Source organism: Heterocephalus glaber, unplaced genomic scaffold (assembly GCF_053883595.1).
Source record: "Heterocephalus glaber isolate CG9 unplaced genomic scaffold, H.glaber_assembly_v1.0 deba00001429, whole genome shotgun sequence".
Lineage (NCBI taxonomy): Eukaryota > Metazoa > Chordata > Mammalia > Rodentia > Bathyergidae > Heterocephalus > Heterocephalus glaber.
Window position 1 is genome coordinate 21,685,115 of NW_028258294.1, and position 20,798 is coordinate 21,705,912.

General features: G+C 35.6%; 1 protein-coding gene across 10 annotated transcripts in view; it reads left to right on the forward strand.

Moving 5' to 3' along the window:
- Gria4 (glutamate ionotropic receptor AMPA type subunit 4) overlaps window positions 1–20,798 on the forward strand; it is a 364,899-nt gene that overhangs the window by 261,144 nt on the left and 82,957 nt on the right. For all 10 annotated transcript variants that reach the window (XR_002386758.2, XM_004856477.3, XM_004856476.4 and 7 more), the window contains one exon: window positions 13,228–13,281. Coding sequence is in view for 9 of the 10 variants with exons in the window: in XM_004856477.3 (XP_004856534.1) it covers window positions 13,228–13,281 (54 nt within the window). In the remaining variant the exon portion in view is untranslated. The remainder of the gene's footprint in view (window positions 1–13,227; window positions 13,282–20,798) is intronic.

A 20,798-nucleotide genomic window follows, 5' to 3' on the forward strand; every position in this document is an offset into this window, starting at 1 on the left:
GGCCCTCAATTTGCTAATCAATAAAACTGGGGAAGAGGTAGACATAAAATGATCTGAATTATTTTCTATAAAAAGATCCAGCTGAAGAGGTTTTTTTAAAAAAAAATTCAAATAAAGTCAAAGAAAACAATAAAAAGTGCCAGTAAGAAGTGGCCATAACAGTCACGTGAAGAGGCCGAACCAGCCCACTGCAGACAGGCAGGTCTGCGCAAGCCCTACCAAGGTCCCAAGTTGCACGGAAGATGCCAAATCAGCCCATGCCCAGGCAACAATCCACTGGACCCCCCAACCACCCGCTCCTCTGTACACCCACCTGGTTCCACACTACAAATACACAGAGGACACCGGACCACCAGACCATGGTACTGAGTCCTGCTGCTCTTGGCCCAGAGGTAAGGGCTTCTGAGCTGCTGTCCCACTGCTCCTGGTCCAGAGGAAGGGGATTCCCAGCCACCATCCCTCTCGCTGCTCCCAGCCCAGAGAAAAGGGCTTTTGGGCCACCTTCTGTCCCACCACTCCTGGCCTAGAGGTAGGGGCTTCTGAGCTGCCATCCCACTATGTTTGGACCAGAGGAAAGGGCTTCCCAGCCACCATCCCTCCCACTGCTCCCAGCCCACAGGAAAGGGCATTTGGGCCACCATCGCTACTGCTGCTGCCGGCCCCTGTCCAACCTCTCCCAGCTCAGAGGAGGTAATCTGTCCAGGTGCCAACAGCCCAGCCCCCCAGTCGAAATGAGAAAACACGTAAATAAGTCTCAAAACCAGACTTCTAGATCACCTACAGCAACCCCAAAGGGAAAAGAGATGGAACACTCTGATACTCAACCACCTGAACCCAATGAACTGGCAACAAAAGGGGATCTGGAAAAAATGAAATCAGAAATAATTTCTCAGATAACAGCAGAGATTGTGCTCCTAGTGCAAGACATGATTAATAAATCTAGAGAGGAGCTCAGGAACATGATGGAATCCCAACATAGGAAACAAAAGGAATCCATAAAACAAATGCAAATAGATTTCCAGGAGATCAAAACCTCCATTGAAAGTCTACACAGCAGAATGAGCCAATGTGAGGACAGAATTTCAGATATAGAAGATAAGATTGCAATTAGTGAGGAGGAAAAGAAAAATTGCTTCAAAATTATAAGGGAACATGAGAAATCAATCCAGCAGCTGCTAGATGATGCAAAGAAGAAAAACATAAGACTAATTGGAGTCAATGAAGAAACAGGAGAGAGTGCAGATGACATAAAATATCTCTTCAAAGACATAATGGCAGAAAACTTCCCAAGCAGGGGAAAAGAGCTTGACATACAGATAAGTGAGGCATATAGGACTCCAAATAGCCTTGATCAAAAAAAAAAACTACACATAGGCATATAATTGTTAAGATTCCAGAAACTCAACAGAAGAACAAAGTTCTCCAAGCAGTCAGAGAAAAGAAACAAATCACATACAAAGGAAAGCCCATCAGAATCACAGCAGACTTCTCAACACAAACCATCAAGGCAAGAAGAGCTTGGAGTGACATATTCCAAGCCCTAAAAGAAAACAGCCTCAAACACAGATTGATGTACCCTGCAAAACTATCTTTCAAAATTGATTGAGAAATAAGACACTTTCATGACAAAGAACACCTTAGGAACTTTGTGAATACTAAACCAGCACTCCAAAGAATTTTACACAATATCCTAGGAACAGACATTGAGGATCACAACCCAAGGAAGCAAAGCAGACTGAACCCATCTGGCATGACAAGAAATTAAATGTAAAGGGGAGAAACCAACAAAAGGAAAAAGTCATGGCAATGACAAGTCAATATGTTTCAGTTATAACCATCAATGTTAATGGTCTCAATTCACCAATCAAAAGAAATAGATTGGCAGAATGGGTCAAGAAGCAAGATCCAACAATATTCTGCATACAAGAAACACACTTCATTCAAAAGGAAACTCATAGACTGAAAGTTAAAGGGTGGAAAACAATACTCCACACGACAGAAACCTGAAAAAAAGCAGGAGTAGCTATCCTCTTGGCAGATCAAGTAGATTTCAAACCAACACTGATTAAGAGAGACAAAGAAGGACACTACATCCTTGTAAAGGGAAGAATCCAAGAGGAAGAGATGACAATCATAAATATCTATGCACCAAACACTAGTGCACCCAACTATATAAAACAAATATTAACGGACATGAAAAGTCATATATGCACTAATACAATTGTAGTGGGGGACCTCAACACCCCACTGTCACAAATAGATAGATCAACTAGACTAAAAATAAGTAATGAAATACTAGAACTCAATCAAACTCTTGAACAAATGAACTTAACAGATGTTTACAGAGTCTTCCACCTCACAAAATCAGAATACACATTCTTCTCAGCTGCACATGGGTCATTCTCAAAAATAGACACATACTCAGACATAGAACATGCTTAAGTAAGTGCAAAGGAATTGAAGTTATCCCCTGTATATCATCAGACCATAGTGGGATGAAATTGGAGATCCATAGCAAAAGAAACAGGAAAAATTTCATAAACACTTGGAAATTGAACAACACACTTCTGAATAACCAATGGGTCACAGAGGAAATTACAGAAGAAATCAGACAGTTCCTTCAATTAAATGACAATGACAATACAACATATCGGAATCTATGGGACACAATGAAAGCAGTCTTACGAGGGAAATTCATAGCAGTGAATACGCATATTAGGAAAACAGAACGAACCCAATTAAACAACCAGATGCTGAACCTCAAGCTTCTAGAAAAAGAAGAACAGGATAACCCCATAGCTCATACAAGGGAGGAAATTATAAAGATCAGAGGAGAAATTAAGGCAATGGAGACTAAGAGAACAATACAAAAAAATCAATGAAGCCAAGAATTGGTTCTTTGAAAGAATCAACAAAATTGAAAAACCTTTAGCCAACCTTGTCAGAAAAAGGAAAGAAAAGGCCCAAACCCATGCAATTAGGAATGAAAAGGGTGAAATTACAACAGACCCAGCAGAAATCCAGAGGATCATCAATACCTACTTCCAGAACCTGTATGCCAATAAGATGGACAACACAGAAGAAATAGACAGATTCCGAGATACATATGAATTACCAAAGTTGAAGGAAGAAGACCTAAAAATTCTGAACAACCCAATATCAACCAATGAAATTGAAAATGTAATTAAAAACTTATCAACTAAGAAAAGCCCAGGCCCTGATGGCTTCACTGCTGAATTCTACAAGACATTTAGAGAGGAACTGCTGCCACTACTGTTTAAACTCTTCAATGAAATTGAAAGGGAAGCAATACTCCCAAATTCATTCCTGAAAGCAACCATCACCTTGATCCCCAAAGCAGAGAAAGACCCAACCAAAAAGGAGAACTATAGGCCAATCTCACTAATGAACATAGATGCAAAAATCCTTAATAAGATACTGGCAAACAGAATGCAGAAGATCATCAAGAAGATCATACACCCTGATCAAGTGGGATTCATCCCAGGGATGCAGGGATGGTTCAATATACACAAATCAATCAATGTAATGCACTATATCAATAGAGCCAAGGACAAAAACCATATGATTATCTCCATAGACACAGAAAAAGCATTTGACAAAATTCAACATGCATTTATGATAAAAACCCCACAAAAAATTGGAATAGATGGTCTCTTCCTCAAACTGATAGTATGTAAAACCAACAGCCAATATCATACTAAATGGTCAAAAACTGAAATCCTTCACACTAAAATCAGGAACAAGACAAGGATGTCCACTATCACCACTCTTGTTTAATATAGTTCTGGAAACATTAGCCATGGCAATTAGACAAGAGAAAGTAATAAAAGGAATAAAGATAGGAAATGAAGAAGTCAAATTGTCATTATTTGCAGATGACATGATACTGTATATAGAAGACCCCAAGAACTCCACCAAAAGTCTTGTAGACTTAATAACCAAATTCGGTCAAGTAGCTGGTTACAAGCTCAACACACAAAAATCAATAACTTCCCTCTACACAAATGACAGACTCACTGAGAGAGAAATAGGAAAAATAATTCCTTTCACAATAGCACCCAAAAAACTGAAATATCTATGAATCAACCTAACGAAAGAAATCAAGGACCTCTTCTCTGAAAACTATGGCACTCTGAAAAGAGAGACTGAAGATGATAACAGAAAATGGACAGAGATCGCCTGCTCCTGGGTAGGAAGGATTAATATAGTGAAAATGGCCATACTTCCAAAACTGCTATATAGATTCAATGCAATTCCAATTGAGATCCCAGCAGCATACTTCACAGACCTTGAGAAAACAATCCACAAATTCATTTGGAACATGAAGAGACCCAGAATAGCAAAAGCAATTCTAGGTAACAGAGACATGGCAGGGGATATCACAATCCCCAACCTGCAATTATACTACAAAGGTACTGTGATACAAACAGCATGGTACTGGCAAAGAAACAGACTTGAGGACCAGTGGAACAGATTAGAAGATGCAGAAACAACGCCAGACACACTCAGTCATCTCATCTTCGATAAAGGAGCCAAACACCCTCACTGGAGGAAAGATAGCCTCTTTAATAAATGGTGCTGGAAAAATTGGGCTTCAACTTGCCAAAGATTAAAACTAGACCTATATCTCTCACCAGACACTAAACTAAAATCAAAAAGGATTAAAGATCTAAATATTAAAATAGAAACTCTGAACCAGTTGAAACAGAGGTCAGGTAGAACCCTTGAAGACATCGGTGTAGGAAAAGATTTTATGAACAAAACCTCAGTTGCCCGTGAACTAGCACAAACAATCAACAAGTGGGATCTCTTCTTATTGAAAGGCTCCTGCACAGCAAGAGAAACCACCAGCAGTGTGAAGAGACAACCCACAATGTGGGAAAAAATCTTCACCTGCTCTTCCTCAGACAAAGGTCTACTAACTCGAATCTATAAAGAACTTTAAAAGATCAGACCTCCCAAATTTAAAGACCCAATCCAAAAATGGGCATCTGAAATGAATAGACATTTCTCAGACAAAGAAGAAGAAATAGCAAATAAATACATGAAAAAACGTTCAACATCACTGGTCATTTGAGAGATGCAAATGAAAACAACACTGAGATTCCACTTCACTCCAGAAAGAATGGCTACTATCATGAAATCAACCAATAACAAATGCTGGTGGGGCTGTGGGGAAAGAGGAACCCTGCTCCACTGCTGGTGGGAGTGTAGACTGGTGCAACCACTGTGGAAATCAGTATGGAGATACCTCAAAGAACTAGGACTGGAAGTCCCATTTGACCCCGCTATTCCCCTGCTGGGGATCTTCCCCAAAGAATTAAAAGAATCATACCACAGTGATATATGTGCACCCATGTTCATAGCAGCACAGTTTGTAATAGCTAAAACTTGGAAACAGCCCAAATGCCCATCAACTGGAGACTGGAAAAAAAAAAATGTGGTTTTTTAATAAAATGGAGTACTACTCAGCCATAAAAAATGAGAAATTAGAGACATTTATAGCTAAATGGATGCACATTGAGGTGATACTCTTAAGTGAAATAAATAGGACACACATGAATAAATTCTGAATAGTTTCTCTGGTGTGAGAAACTGAAAGTGTAAATAAGGACTAAATGTATGTAAAATAGGTAACGTGAAATAGGAAGAAAAGGGGCAAAGGGGAAGGAAGTGGGAGGGCTAGGGGAAAGGATAGAGGGGAATGGGATTAATATGAGAAAATGGAAAAATAGGAACAAAATCTTTGTAAATAGAGAGGAATGGAAGGGTTGAAGGGAAGGCTGGGCAAGGGTGAAAAATGAGAACCAAGAGAGGCTATGTAAAGGTGCAAATTTCCAATGATGAATGTCATTATATTGTATACCTAAAATGTACCAATGATTAGAATGAAGAATTGATAATGCAAAATTGGAAGAAAAGGTCCAAAGGGGTAGGGGTAGTGGGAGGGGCAGGGGAAAGGAAAGAAGGGAAAGGAAAAATGATGAGAAATGGAAAAAATGGAAATAAAGTCTTTGTAAATAGTGAAGGGTGCAGGGGGTGAAGGGAGGGCTAGGAATGGGGAAAAAATAAGAACCAAGATGCATTATGTAAAGGTACAATTCCCAATGAGAAATATAATTGTGTTGTATTCCTAAAATGTACCAGTAAAAGAATTTAATTTAAAAAAAAAGAAGTGGCCATAAGATATTGAAAATAATACAAAAAGGAAATATTTGTATTAAGATATAAAGAATTTATGAAGAAACCATTGCTATTTACCCATGTAAGAGAGCAAGTCTTTTCATCAATTTCACAGATACCCAAATAGAAATTGGATATTTTATGCAACTTGAGTCTTTGGTTATATACTGTGATTGAGATATACAGTGTGTCCTTAAATTAAAATAAATTATTGTTGTAAAAGAAATATTGCCATTTATCCCTCTCAAAATTCTACCCTTTGCTTAAAACACACTTCTCATTGTTCTTGTCTCTTTCTGAAGCAGTTTATTTGCAAGTCCTCTCTCATGTGAGCCTTTAGTTGTACAGTTCTGGCTCCCTCAATGTCATGGAACAATTCAGAACATGTACCTTCTCACTGGCAATTGGACTTTGGGCAAGAGCCAGAATTCAGTCACACAGTGGCAGATCTGCTGAATAAGGTGGGTGAGGATGCAGTTAATGTTTTAAGAGCCTGCCTTTCCATAAGGTGGCACTCAACAGCAATGCTCAACGAAACTTTTGAACACAGCTTTGTAAAGACATTCATGAAAGAGGACTTCCATAACTGCTCACAAAAGTAACAAGAATGAGGGGATGAATGAGTATGTTGAAGTGAGGGGGAGTATTTTGAGAGGTATTATTGACAATATGTCTTTTTCTGTCACAAATTTTTAAATTTAAACATTCACTGGAGTTTTCCAAAACCCCTTGTACGCAAAGACTAGAGACTTAGAGATTTAAAAAAGCTTGTGATCATTAGTCTACAAATATTAGTAAATGTTTTTCCACATTATTGATTCCACATCAGTGAGTTTTTAAACTTGGTTTTATTTTCCCCAGAAGCCAACCTTAAGACAAGGATTTGAATAAAAACTGTTTGGAAGGTAAAGAACAGACTGAAAGAAAAGAGTTCTTCCCTGGAGAAACATAGTGGATAAAAGGTGCATTTATCAAGGAAATTAGTATTGGGCGATGGGCTGTGAGCTCATTTGAAAAGAGTGTAAGCTAACTACTGGAGGAAGCCAGTGCAGAACATACATGTGAAATTGTCTCACTTGTAGGGCAAAGAGTTGGAGTATTTACAAACCAACTCCTGTTAGTCATTGGATGAAGGCTGCTGTGGGGTAGGGACGTAATGCTCCAGCACTTCCAACCTCGCCCCATTCCAAGGGCAAAGATCTAGAGACCAGAGAAAACCCTCAGGCAAGGAAATTCAAGTGTTCTTTTTGGCAGGTGAGTGAGTATCCTTTGAAATGAGGTGACATATCACTACAGTCTCCTACAGTGACTGATCATAGAGAAGTAGGATTTCATGTCTACAGAAGACTTCATACCCAAAGAAGAATGTATCCCAACATCTTTTACTGGAAGTCAGTCAGACTTGGTATGAATGTCTCATGAGAGAAACGTCACTACATTAACAGGCAATTGTCTCTTATACACAACTCTCTCCCTTTTTATCGCCCAAAAGAGACTTACCCCCAACTAAAAACTTTTATGATCTCTAACATATCTGAGTATAGAAAAAATTAAAATCCGTACACAGACATACAGAGGCATATCCATACACACAGACATATGTCTCTTTTCAGTATCTAGTAAGAGCTCAGATTTCTGCCTTCTCTTAAACCTCTTCTCATAATTTGTTCAAGATCTGAGGTGTTTTATTTTCTCTATCTTTCCATGAGCTTTACCACCGAAACTAACATCTGGCTATTATCTTACATGGTGGTGGTTTAAGATGACAGCTTGTTTGCAAAAGCCCCCTTCCCTTATACATTTTTTTATTGGAACTAGAAAAAAAATTTTTTTCCTGAAGTAAAACATTTTGAAGAATGTTGAAAATCAATACTTAGGAGAAGTTTTTAAATTTAGAATTCCTGTAAAACAGAAGATTAAATGTGAATAACTGCTGTCATTACAGTTGCTATCATTGATCAGCACTGTGGCCCTAACACCATAAAATACATTATATTCTTTTCTCCAGGATACAAAATTCTCTGGAACATGATAATATCTGAGAGAGGAATTCTAGCTGACTTATAAAATCATATTAAAAGAGAAACCAAAATCATTCGTACCTATGTGTCACTCTATGATTTTAGTTATAAGACATTGTTTGATACATGAATCATAGATTTATAATAAGAGTTTTGGGTAATACACAGCATTCTTTATAGAAAGACTCCTGAGTGCTTTGTAAAGCATAAAGGATTAACACAAAATCTGACCATGAATGGAAGGCCAAACTACCATTCATTTGCAAGTTTCAAATTGACCTTGATATATTACTCTTTGTGACATTCATATCCTGATTTTATTTTTAGTCTTTCATCTAGTCAATATTTAGTGTTTATTCGTTTAAAATGTATCTTGTCCTCCCTAGCAATTGATATCACTTTCTCCTTGAAACCCATAACACTCCTTTCATTCTGCCTTGTATTTAAGTTGTTTCTATTTCAGTCTTATTCCCTTATGACATAATAAACACTGTGGTAACTGCAGCAATGACTTACCTTTATAGTCCTCCAATCTCCTATCCCTGCTCTCATACATGGGAGGAATTCCACTCACTTTTGTTGAACTGAACTGAAATGAAAGATGAGGTCAAGATGGAAACGTGCTATGAATTCATCCACAACTTTAATTAATGAAAAAAGTTTTACAAGTTATATTCACGAACATTGATTTTGCCAAAATATGTTAATAAAAATAATTTCACTGTTTATACCTGATATTTACCTTATTCATACATATATGCATAACCCTAATTTTACAACTAAATTATTTGACCAGAATCATAGATATTTCTAAACAATGTTTGTTTCCTACAAAAAAAGTAAAATAATTAAAGGATTCGATTAGTCACTTCTCTTAATGTTTTATTCTTGTAAAGATAGACTCAAAGTGGTGATCAATATAACTGCCACATCCTTCCTAAATTATCCTTCGGAACTCTAAATACACACTTGATTATTATTCTTAGTTGTATCTTTTGTTTCTTTTTTTAAAATGCAGCTTCATTATCCCTGCATTTTTCTGACTTTATGAAATGTTATAATTATTTTTTACAATGAAGTCCTTGTCCTAGACATCATTATCCCATGGCACCTTAGCCATCCACACTAGAATGAAGGCAATGCCACTTTATATTTATATCTTTCACCTCAAATTATTTCATTTCTCTCCAGTATTTCTAAGAAAAATAATGTCAAGTGTATAGAGACACAGGGTTTTTTTCTGTGCTCAAATTCAAGTTACTCAGATTCATTTTTACATAAAATATACTCCACTTTGATAAGGATGATAAAAACAACAATGACATCAGACTTACACAATCATTAAAAAAAAAAAAAACACCTTAACACTCTATTCACTATTCCATGGAGTATAAATTGAATTTTTTCACAAAGAATCTTTCATCTAAAGGTGGATATTTGGCAGAGAGACCAAGATCAACTTTAAATCATAGCCACCCCAGATAATGGTGATAAGGTACTTCCCTGCTGTTCAAAGACAGTGAGGTCTTCAAACAGGTTGAGTGGTGGTTTTGCTTTCTCCCAATGAGGATCTGGCTCAGCAAAGATAATCATCACTTCAGCATCTTCAGGCAGGTAAACAAATCTTCAGACCCCTGGACCCCACTGAATATCCCTCACAGCCCTCATCTCACTGAATATCATTGTACAGCAAGCCCTGGATTGCTATACAAATCCTGCCAGGATTTTTGGCCCTTTCAGTTCCTTTTGGTTTTATGACTGACTCTTCACCCTTTGGAATTGTGTTGCCTAAGTGTTTTTATTCTTCCATTTTTAAAAATTAATTTTATTGGTACATTTTAGGTATATAATATAACATTCATCATTGGAAATTTGAACCTTTACATAATCTATCTTGGTTCTTATTTTTTTCACCATTCCCCTGCCCTCCCTTCAACCCCTCCACACCTCCCTATTTACAAAGAGTTTGTTTCCATTTTTTCATTTTCTCATATTAATTCCATTCCCTTCTTTCCTTTCACTACCCCTCCCACTTTCCCTTCCCCTTTGCCCCTTTCCTTCCTATTTCACATTATCTATTATACCTTTTAGTCCTCATTTACACTTTCAGTTTCTCACACCAGAGAAAAACTATTCGGTATTTATATGTGTGTCCTATTTATTTCACTTAAGAGTATCGGCTCAATGTGCATCCATTTAGCTATAAATGTCTCTAATTTCTCATTTTTTATGGCTGAGTAGTACTCCATTTTATATATATTTTTAAAAACCCACATTTTCTTTATCCAGTCTCCAATTGATCGGCAATTGGACAGTTTCCAAGTTTTAGCTGTTACAAACTGGGCTGCTATGAACATGGGTGCACATATATCGCTGTGGTATGATTCTTTTAATTCTTTTGGGAAGATACCCAGGAGGAGAATAGCTGGGTCAACTGGAACTTCCAATCCTAGTTCTTTGAGGTATTTCCATACTGATTTCCACAGTGGTTGCACCAGTCTGCACTCCCACCAGCAGTGGAGCAGGGTTCCTTCCCCTGACCCCCCGCACCCTGCTAGCATTTGTTATTGGTTGATTTCATGATAGCAGCCATTCTTTCTGGGGTGAGGTGGAATCTCAGTGCTGTTTTCATTTGCATCTCTCAAATGATGTGTTGCCTAAGTTTTAACTACTGACAACAGTTCCCTGATATACTGATGCAGTTCTAAAAGATAGAACTGATGGTGATTTCCTTGTGGAGGCACCCACTACCACATTTCCACCAGTTCTAGATCTTCTCACAAATTACAAGTTTTTCTGCCTTAAAATGGATGTGTAATAAATCTGACACAGTATTTTTACTGCAATCACACAGAAATCATAAGCTGGGAGTGTTAAGAAAGAAGAAACAGGATGGGGATGAGGTTTAAAGAAAATCCAAAAGATTTAAATAACCACAGAAAGGAAAATTAGGAGTAATGAAACAGGAAAAGGATAAATAATGGATTGCTAAGTGGTATCAATACCCACTGAAGCCAAATAGCAGGCATCTAATAGCAGAGTCATTACTAGAGTATGCGTTTCCCCAACTGAGTACCGATTATCAAGTGTTCCTGATCACTGTCCTTTGCACAAGCTATACCTGAAATTTCCAGAGAAGGAAATGGTTCCATCCTGCACAACTTCTAAGAAATCACTCAGGTTTAGATTCCCAATGTGACTCCTTACACTGCTTTTTCACCAAACATAATCCTGTGTATTTGTTGCTTGTCCTCATTTTCATGGTAAGAGTTTCTTGGGGAGTTGGTTTAGACAAATTGGCGACTAGATACATCTAGTAGTAAAAATGTTTAGAGATGATATATAAAATTTTTGTAATGGATAGGTGAACTTTCAAGTAAACAGAGAAAATACTAAGTGACTAAGAATGCAATGTATCTGTGGTGAAAGAAGTTGTCAGGTTGGGTGGCCTAATTGGGGATTTAATAGGCCACAAGTTTTGTGAAGCTCGACCATTCAAGGGCCAGAATCCAATAAAAGAGTAGAGCAGGAAAAAAAAAAAACCTGCCACATGTACAAGGAGCCAATTAAGTATTTTCAGTTGTGGCCTGGACTTAATGTGGTGAGGGAAATATCTTCCCTGAGAATAACACCCTTCTTTAAGTAGACTATATTTTGAATTTATACCACATACTATGGCCTAGGAATCCAGAATCTGAGAAATTATCATAAAAGTGGTCACAGGCCAGTGATACTGATATTGTAGTATCTGTTAGAAGCAATGGCAACACATTTTTGAGGAAATATTTTAAGTGATACTGATTTAAATTTTCTAGAGTTGAAGGGCAATCCTCATAGGAAGTACAACAAACCCTGAGTAATGTAAACATATATTTGAATGTGAAAATCCAAGCTAATGTATAATCCAAGCTGCAGGACTTTAAAGTCAGAAAGAATATTATATATGATTAAAAGAAAAAAGGTGAGATGAGCAGAAATTACATCCTACCAAAGCTGTGTAAAAAAATTTTTTCCAGCACAATTAATATGTTCTGGTTTAAAAAGAGTTTTCCTCTATTTTGAACACAAGTCCCTCAAACACAAAGAGCTATCTTTAAAGATATTAAAAAGCTAAAAACAATTAGGATTTTTTTCTTTGATAATAGAAATACATGAAAATCTTGCATTTTGGACAACAATGAGGTTACAAAGCTGCTCATTAGTAACTCCGATTAGATTTTTGTCTCTTATTAAAGAAATTTTCAGTCATATACAAAGTAAGCTTTAATCTCAATGAAGAAATAAAATTAAGCATAAAATCCCTTTATTTCCTTAAAATTTCTGAGTATCTAATTTTCTAAGTATTCATAAAATAATTCTTGGGAAAAAATGAATCCATCAGAAAGAGAAAAGACTTTTGATGTCATTTTGTCCTAGTAGCTATTATTTTAAAAATATGCAGATGAGAATTAATTACACAATTTGCAGGTATCAGACATGTTTAAAAACAAAGATTTTGCCTTAAAATATATATTGCTTCTTGTTCAAGACTACAATCCAGTCTTCTCCTAGATGATTTTTCTTACTTATTGAAGACAACTGTCTAAATGGCACTCCATTTCCATAAAATATCAATAAATTAAGCATATTTAAATTCTATGTAACAAAATTAAGATTCTGTGTAAATACATTGTCTTGAGAAATATGTGTAAACTATTGGTTGGTTCAGAGTATTGTCGTTCTCTTTAAGGAGAGCATCACATATTAGTTTTTTCAGTAAGGTATAGTAAAATAATGTTCACTTATAAAGTGTAACAGATAAAAATGGTATTTTTTTTAACCTGAATCATTCATTTTCAGTGTGGCTTATCAAATTCTTCTCATTACAATAAAAATTTACATTCTTTTCCCATCACAGTTCCATAAGAAATTATGATAGAATAGTAAATTTTTAAAAATAATCTCTTAAAGTTAAATTAATTTTCAGAAATTGATTTTCTCTTATTTCTTTTTATCTCCACAGATTGTGAGTGTTGGAAAGCATGTTAAAGGCTATCATTACATCATTGCAAACTTGGTAAGAATTGTTTATTTTCTCCTTTTGTAAGAATTACTCAAGTATTTAAGATTATTTCAGTTGTACCTTAAAATAGTGTTTCAATAATTGGTTAGGCTAATACTTTCATAACTCACAGGATTTTTTTACAATTATTATCATATTTCCAGTGTAATATTCAATGTTTTTTTATGTAGACCAGCTTGGTACCTGTAAAAGAGATCTTTAAAATTAATTAGAATGTTGACTTTGCCATTAATTACAGTGTTAACATTTGTCAAATTAAATGCAAGCTTTTTATCTGTCTAAGTGATAAATGCTACTCTATGGATAAAGATTGCCAATACTTGGCTACCACATGAAACATTTAAACTGATTGTTTATGTCTCCAGTTTTAAGAAAAATGTGATAGAGGGGCTATATAAGCAAATGTCTTGAATGGGAGTTTTACAGTTTTTTAAAATTATGTCAACTCGTCGCATACATAGATGGTAATGAACAAGACACATACACATTAATGACGTTCTTAACAACCCAAGCAATCACAAGCCTCACTAAAGGCTTTTGTTAACCTTCGAGGTCAGGGTACTATGGAGGGCCATTCTCTTGTGTTAAAGCACCACCTGCTCTTAGGGCTTAGTCCCCAGAGTGGTTTATCCTACAGAATTCAAGTTTTAGGTTTTTCCTAATTGCTCTCATCAAGCACTTCTCTGACAAGTATCTTCTGCTTGAAGCTAAAAAGGAGTTAAATGATGCAAAAGAGATTCCGATCTGTCCCTCTTTTTATGTGTTGTATGGGTCATGATATAGTAAGATAGAAATTTTCAATCTTTAGTGAACTGGATTGGTATGTAGAGCTGAGACAGTGAAATGGAGCAAGAACCTGTGAAGAATAACTGTATTTCTTAAATAAAATGTAATTTTACCACATCGTAAATTATTGTGGAAATACTGGGAAATTTTGACCTGTCTTTTCCCTAGTTTTTACAGTGTGCTTTATTATTTTTCATAAAAAGTACAAATCATGAAGCAAATATATTCCATGATTAATCACTATAAAAACCTTATGATTGTGGAATGTCTGTATTCACAATGATATTATGTAATGAGGTTCCAATTAATTACTTTACTACAAATAGAAGATTTTGACATCTATTCTTTCCAAACAATAGAATTCAGAAGGAAAAAAATCAATATGTTATAAACTATTATTCCAGAAATTAGCTGCTAACATTAGTAGCTAAAATAAACAAGTACAAAATGAAAAGAATGAATATTTATACCACCCTAATGGATATCATAGCTTGTCAAAAACAACCCTAGTAAGTGGCAGCATGTTTAAGCTGTCTGAAATATCACTATATCAAATAGAAAAACATTTTGCTTATAACTGGGACTATGACCAACACCCTCACTAAAAATATCCAAGTTTTTTAACAGATGTAGTTGATATATTTGTAATAAATGTTTAAGCCAGTGACTTGCATGTAGTACTGACATGATTTGCTCTAAAAGATTGTTACTTAGAACATCAGAGTGATTTTTGTTTCATTTAAGCAAACAACTATTTTTGAGAGCTATTAAGTAAGATTCCTAAATGTGAAATAAATTCAAAATTAAATGCAAAATTATATTAACATTAACCTTGTTAAAATGTTTTTCTCCTACCCTTTCACTGTTTAGAACATTGTACTGAAGTATAGTAACTAGGTGAAAAAATCTTTTTTTTTAAAAAAAAGCATCCAAATTAAGAAGAAGGAAGATTTGTACATTAAAAGTATTAAGGAATCAAAGAATAATTGTAGAATAAGTGAATTCATCAAGGTTTCAGGATTCAAGGTGAATAATGAAAAATATGATGTATTTCTGTATAACAAAAACAGTCTGAAATAAATTTAGAAAATCATTCCACTTATAATTTATGATTTTAGTTTTAAATTAATAGGAATCTTCTATTTAACCAACTTATTAAGATTTATTTAATTAGTAAAAACTGATTTCTAAAATAGCAATTCATACTGATTACTGGGTAGATACAGATATTCCAGAAGATTTAAACTATTGAACTGTTTTAGCATAATATTTTAACAAATATTTTAGTCACAATATTGACAGTAAAAATAAAAATTATAAAGACTAACTTATCTTCACCAAAAAGAGAAGAATGAAGCTAAGACAGAAATATGTGATGTATGAAATTGTGCATTGAGTTTGCAAGCATATTTTTTTTTGTTAAATCAAAGACCTCCCTTATTTAAACAAGGTTAATTCCCTGGCAAATGTTGGTGTGAGTATGGATTTTTTTAGATTCTTTAAATAATTTTAATTCTCTTAAGCAAGAAACAAAGTAAACAACGTCAAAGAAAATTGGCTTCCTAATGATCATTAAATACTTTAGCTGGAATAAAAGAGTCAGATTCCATGTCAGTAAATAAAATAATACTATAATTCATTTTGAATAAGGATGCAAATAGATTGTGGATATTCTTCAGCACTGTTTAAGTTTATCTTATAATTATCTGTAAACTGAACTTATCTTTGTCAATTAGTTACTGTCCAGCTCACGCATCATTCTGTCCTGATGAAATGGGAATGGATATTTTTCATGTCTCAATCATCTTCCTAGCTTTTACAATTATTGTAGTGTTCTGGAATCTCACCTCTAGGTAACTTAAAGGAAGCCATTGTTCCTTCCCTTATTAGTCAAGCCTGAAACTGCTGAAGGTCCAATAGGGTTCACAGAGTTGACAGCATGTAACTAGCATGAACTATGTTTCATATCTGAAAGAACTGGTATGCCACTTCCTGATTCTTGAAATTCCTGTGTGATCATCACTTCTACTGTCATTAAGGATCATACAGTAAGAATGAATAAACATCAAAAATAGTAAATCGCTGAATCCCTTTTTCTTTTCTATATCCTATATATAATTTGTACATGGATACATGTATATTTTATCTAGATGCAACTAATCTTGTGAAGACACTAGTTTCTCAATAGATTAAGAAATAGAAACAGAAAGCTAGTGTTTCTCAATAAATTAAGTTCTGTTCTAGAAATTTCCAAAAGAGGTAGAGGCAGAAAAATGTTATCTATTTGTTGTTTCACTGTAGTCAGTTTTTTGAGAGACTGAAGTGAGAAAATTGCTTCTATACTTTGCCCCTTGATTTTCTCTCTTTCGGGTTTTTTCTTTCACTTTGCTGCCAGGAATATTTTTAAACATAGAGGTAATTATAATATTTCCCTGCTTAGATGTTTTCTTTGGCCTCAGGCTGCAAATACAGTGAAGGACTTTCAGATCTTCCATGGTCTGATCTCTTATGGACTTTACAGCCTTACTGCTTACTTACTTATCTCACCTCTCCATAGGACTTGCATTTTTCTCAAAATGCCATACTCTGACTCATTGCTTCAAATCTACCATCTAATACCAGCACAAGCATTCTAAAGCTAAGCACTGCTAGGACCGACTATTTATGCTATTTAACTTAATGCAGGTAGCTCTTTATGATTCTACCCTACTTACCTCAGAGTCTTTTTCTCACTCTACCAAACATGCCTCCTCTCCAAACCAAACTTATTCTCAGACAACTAATGCTGATTTCTCTTTAAAACTTTAGCTTGGGCAGCTATTTTCACCTAGAAGAATCCATCCCCTTCCCCATCTTAATAGTTACATTCACTCCTTTTAGAAAGTGATCCTTGAGTATCCATTCTGACAGCCCTTCTTCTGGATGTAGAAATCACCCTGAACAATGATAGTACAGAATTCTTTTTTTTTTTTCATTCATCAGATCATTGTGTTAGATCTACTCTGTATGAGGAATCATGAAACATCCTGTGACACAGCTACAAATAAAACACTAGCACACCTCAAGATTATTAACAGCAGAAATAACGTCTTCTTTATTTAACCTTGTAAAATAGGTCTTTATTTTTTGGTTTTTGGTTTGTCCTCTTTACCTGGCTTTGGTTGTTATTTTTCTTTTATTACTATAATTGCTTTAATTAATCCTTAAATGTAGATGTGTTTATTTAATAGGCTGGAAAATGAAGTTCAGTTGTAATTTATCCAAGATCACACAGACCATTAAGTCTCAAAAGCAAGATTGAATCTCTAGCCTAATTTCAAGGAATAAATACACAAATAAATAAATAAATAAATAAGTAACATGTATTATCACATACAATAAAGTCACAAGTGGCCATTCATTTATAAGTTTCCCATATGATTCTTAAGGGTTATTTGGCCTTAGATACACTGCTCTGTATTTATATTTACTCCTCCTTCAGCCCTTAGATAATTTAAATAAAACCACTAAGAGCAACAAGGACCTCTTAACATAGTTTCCACCTGTAAGGCAAAGTATGAATCCTGCTCTCATTTAAATTTTTAAGCTTTTAAAATTTATTCACATATTAGTTGTGTTCCCATCACTGGACAAAATACTCAACACCATGAACTTAAGAGAAGAGAGGTTCATTTTGTTTAACAGTCTTCAGAGGGTCAGTCCATGGTTGGTTGACTCTAAGGCAGAAATAGCCTGTGGAATGGCATGGCAGAGGAATGCTATACATGCCATGGCAACCACGAAGCAGTGAGAGAGGGAAAGGGAGGAGTTGGGGACTAGAATATGTCCTGTCAGGGCTGGGGATTTAGCTCAGTGGTTCCGTCAGCTGCTTTGCAAGCTCAAGGTCCCGAGTTCAATCCCAGGTACCAAAAAATAAAAAGATAGTAGAATATGCCCTGTCAAGTCAGGCCCCAATGACCCACCTCCACCCAGGCCCCACCTCCTAATAGCTCATTTGGCTAAAGAGTATAATACCTCAGTGACCCAAACATCTTCCAAATATAACATTCTTCCCCTGGGCCCCTAAAGGCTAATGTCCACCTCATTGTGCCAAATGTATTCAATTCATTGCTAAAAGAGTCATCAAAGTCTTAACAGTTTCAGCATTGCTGAAAAGCCAAAATCCAAAATATTTTCTGAGACTCAAGACAAACTCAAAAATGTGAGCCCTGTAAAAATTTAAAAGAAAGTTAAATACTTTTAACATAAAATGGCATGAGGTAAACATTCCCATTCCAAAAAGGAAAAATGAAGGCTAGAAAGGAAGCACACAAAAACATTAAATTCTTTATCTCCATGTCCAGCACCTATGGCAGGATGTAGTAAGATGTGAGCTCCAAAGGGCTTGGGCAGCCCTACCCCTACAGCATTGCTGCCTGCACCCCACATGGCTTCTCACTTGGGCTGCTTTATTCGTTGCATCCTTCTTCCTGGCATCTCTAACTTCCTGAGGTCTCCAATGCATATTTGTCTTAACTTTCACAGCTTCATGCAGTCTCCCCGCCCAGGGGTATATTGCACAAGCCTTCTTTCAAAATCTGTGTGGAAGCCTCCGTGACTCTCAACTCCTGTGTTCTGTATGCCTGAAAAACCTGCATGATGTGGTGGCTCCAACAAGACTATGGCTGCCCAAGCCTCAGAGTCTCTGAATGGCTGAAGTTGAGGATACACTTTTCTATGTGACCCTGAATGAACAGGGCACAGTTAGGGTCTTTGAAAGACATTAAACCAATGTCTTTAAAAAATGTTCACACTTTCACATTCCTCAGCCTTTAAAAAGTGGGGTCTGGCCAATTTTTAAGATGCCTTTAAAGCATCATGCTTATTGTCCTGATGCAAAGTACTTAGCCTCTTTTAAATGCTCATCCTTTCAGCAACTATGCTTTCCTTTGCCTCAAAATTGCAAGTGTTTGCATTCTCACACAACTCATATCTTTTTATATCTTTTTGTTCTGTCTTTTGCTCATGATTTCTACTATATATCTGACTAAAAGTAGCCAGTAGTACACATATCCTGAACATTGGGCTACCTTGAAATTTTCTTCACCAAATTAACTAGTCCACCATCTTTAAATTCAGCCTCACATAAAATCTTAGGACATTGACAAAATGTAGATAAATTAATTGTCAGAATGTAACATATGTGGCCTCTAGTCTAGGTTTTGAATAGAATCCTTATTTCCATCAGAAACCTTATGAGCCTGGCCTTTACACTCTGCATTCTTATCAACATTCTGGTTTTCTAATCTCTGACCAGCATCACTTATCAAGCTCTGCTTACAGGAATCTAGGGCTTCTCTTGGCTGATTTCCCAAACTTTTCCAAACTCCTCCCACACACAAGTTCTAAAGGCTTCTGAACCACATAGTCAGATATAGTCCCAGCAGTGATCCCACTTCTCTGGTACTAATTTTCTATATTAATGACTCTATGTTTCAAATTTTCTGCACTGAGCTTGTATAACCATGTCCCCTACATCTGCATTTGCTTGCTTTGGCTAATGTTTTGCATACTATGTGGAACTGAAGTGGTAATAATGGGCATCTTTGTGTTGTTCCTGATTTTAGGGGTAATGTTTTCAGTTGTTCCCCATTTAATATGATATTGGTCATTCATTTGTCATAAATAGCTTTTTTTACATTCAGGTGTGGTTCTTCTTTATTTTCTCAGGGTTCTTATCATGAAGGGGAGTTGGATTTTGTTAAAATCTTTTTCTGCATCAATTGATATGATTATGTTGTTTTTGTTCTTGCTTCTGTTTATGTGGTGTATAATATTTATTGATTTGTCTGTGTTGAACCATTCTTGCAACTCTGGGATGAAACATAGTTGGTCATGATGTATTCTCTTTTCAATGATGTGTTGCATTCTATTAACTAATATCTTTTGGAGAATTTTTTCATGTATGTTCACTCAGGAGATTGGCCTGTTGTTTTCTTTTTCAATTCAGTTTTTATCTGGTTTGGGGATCAGAATGATGCTGGTTTCCATAAATGAGTCTGGAAGCACTCCATCTCTTTTAATTTCTTTGAAAAACTGGAGGCATATTGGTGACATAATATCCTTAAAGGCTTTGTAGAATTCAGCAGTGAATCTATTTGGTCCTGGGCTTCTTTAGTTGGTAGATTTTTTCTTATTGTCTTAATTTCATTGTTTGTTATTGTATTGTTCATCATTTTGGTGTCTTCTTGGGTTAGCTTTGGTAGTTTGCATGAGTCTAGGAATTTGTCTATTTCATCAAAATTTTCCAATTTGTTGGAATACACTATCACTTCTATTCAACATAGAACTCAAAACATTATCTAGAGCAATCAGGCAATAGAATGAAATAAAAAGGATACATACAGGAAATACAAGGGATACATACAGGAAAGGAAGAACTCAAATTATTATCATTTGCAAATGACATGATACTGTACATAGAAGACCCAAAGAATTCCATCAAAGAACTCTTGGAATTAATAACCAAGTTCAGCAATGTAGCAGAATAGAAAATCAACACACAAATATCAATAGCATTTATGTAGACCAATAATGCACTCAATAAGAAAGAAATTATTAAAACAATACCACTTACAGTAGCATCAAGAAATTTGAATGCCTACAAATTAACCTAACCAAAGAATTGAAAGATCTCAAAGAAAACTACAGTGCTCTGCAAAAGGAGATTGAAGAGACATCAGCAA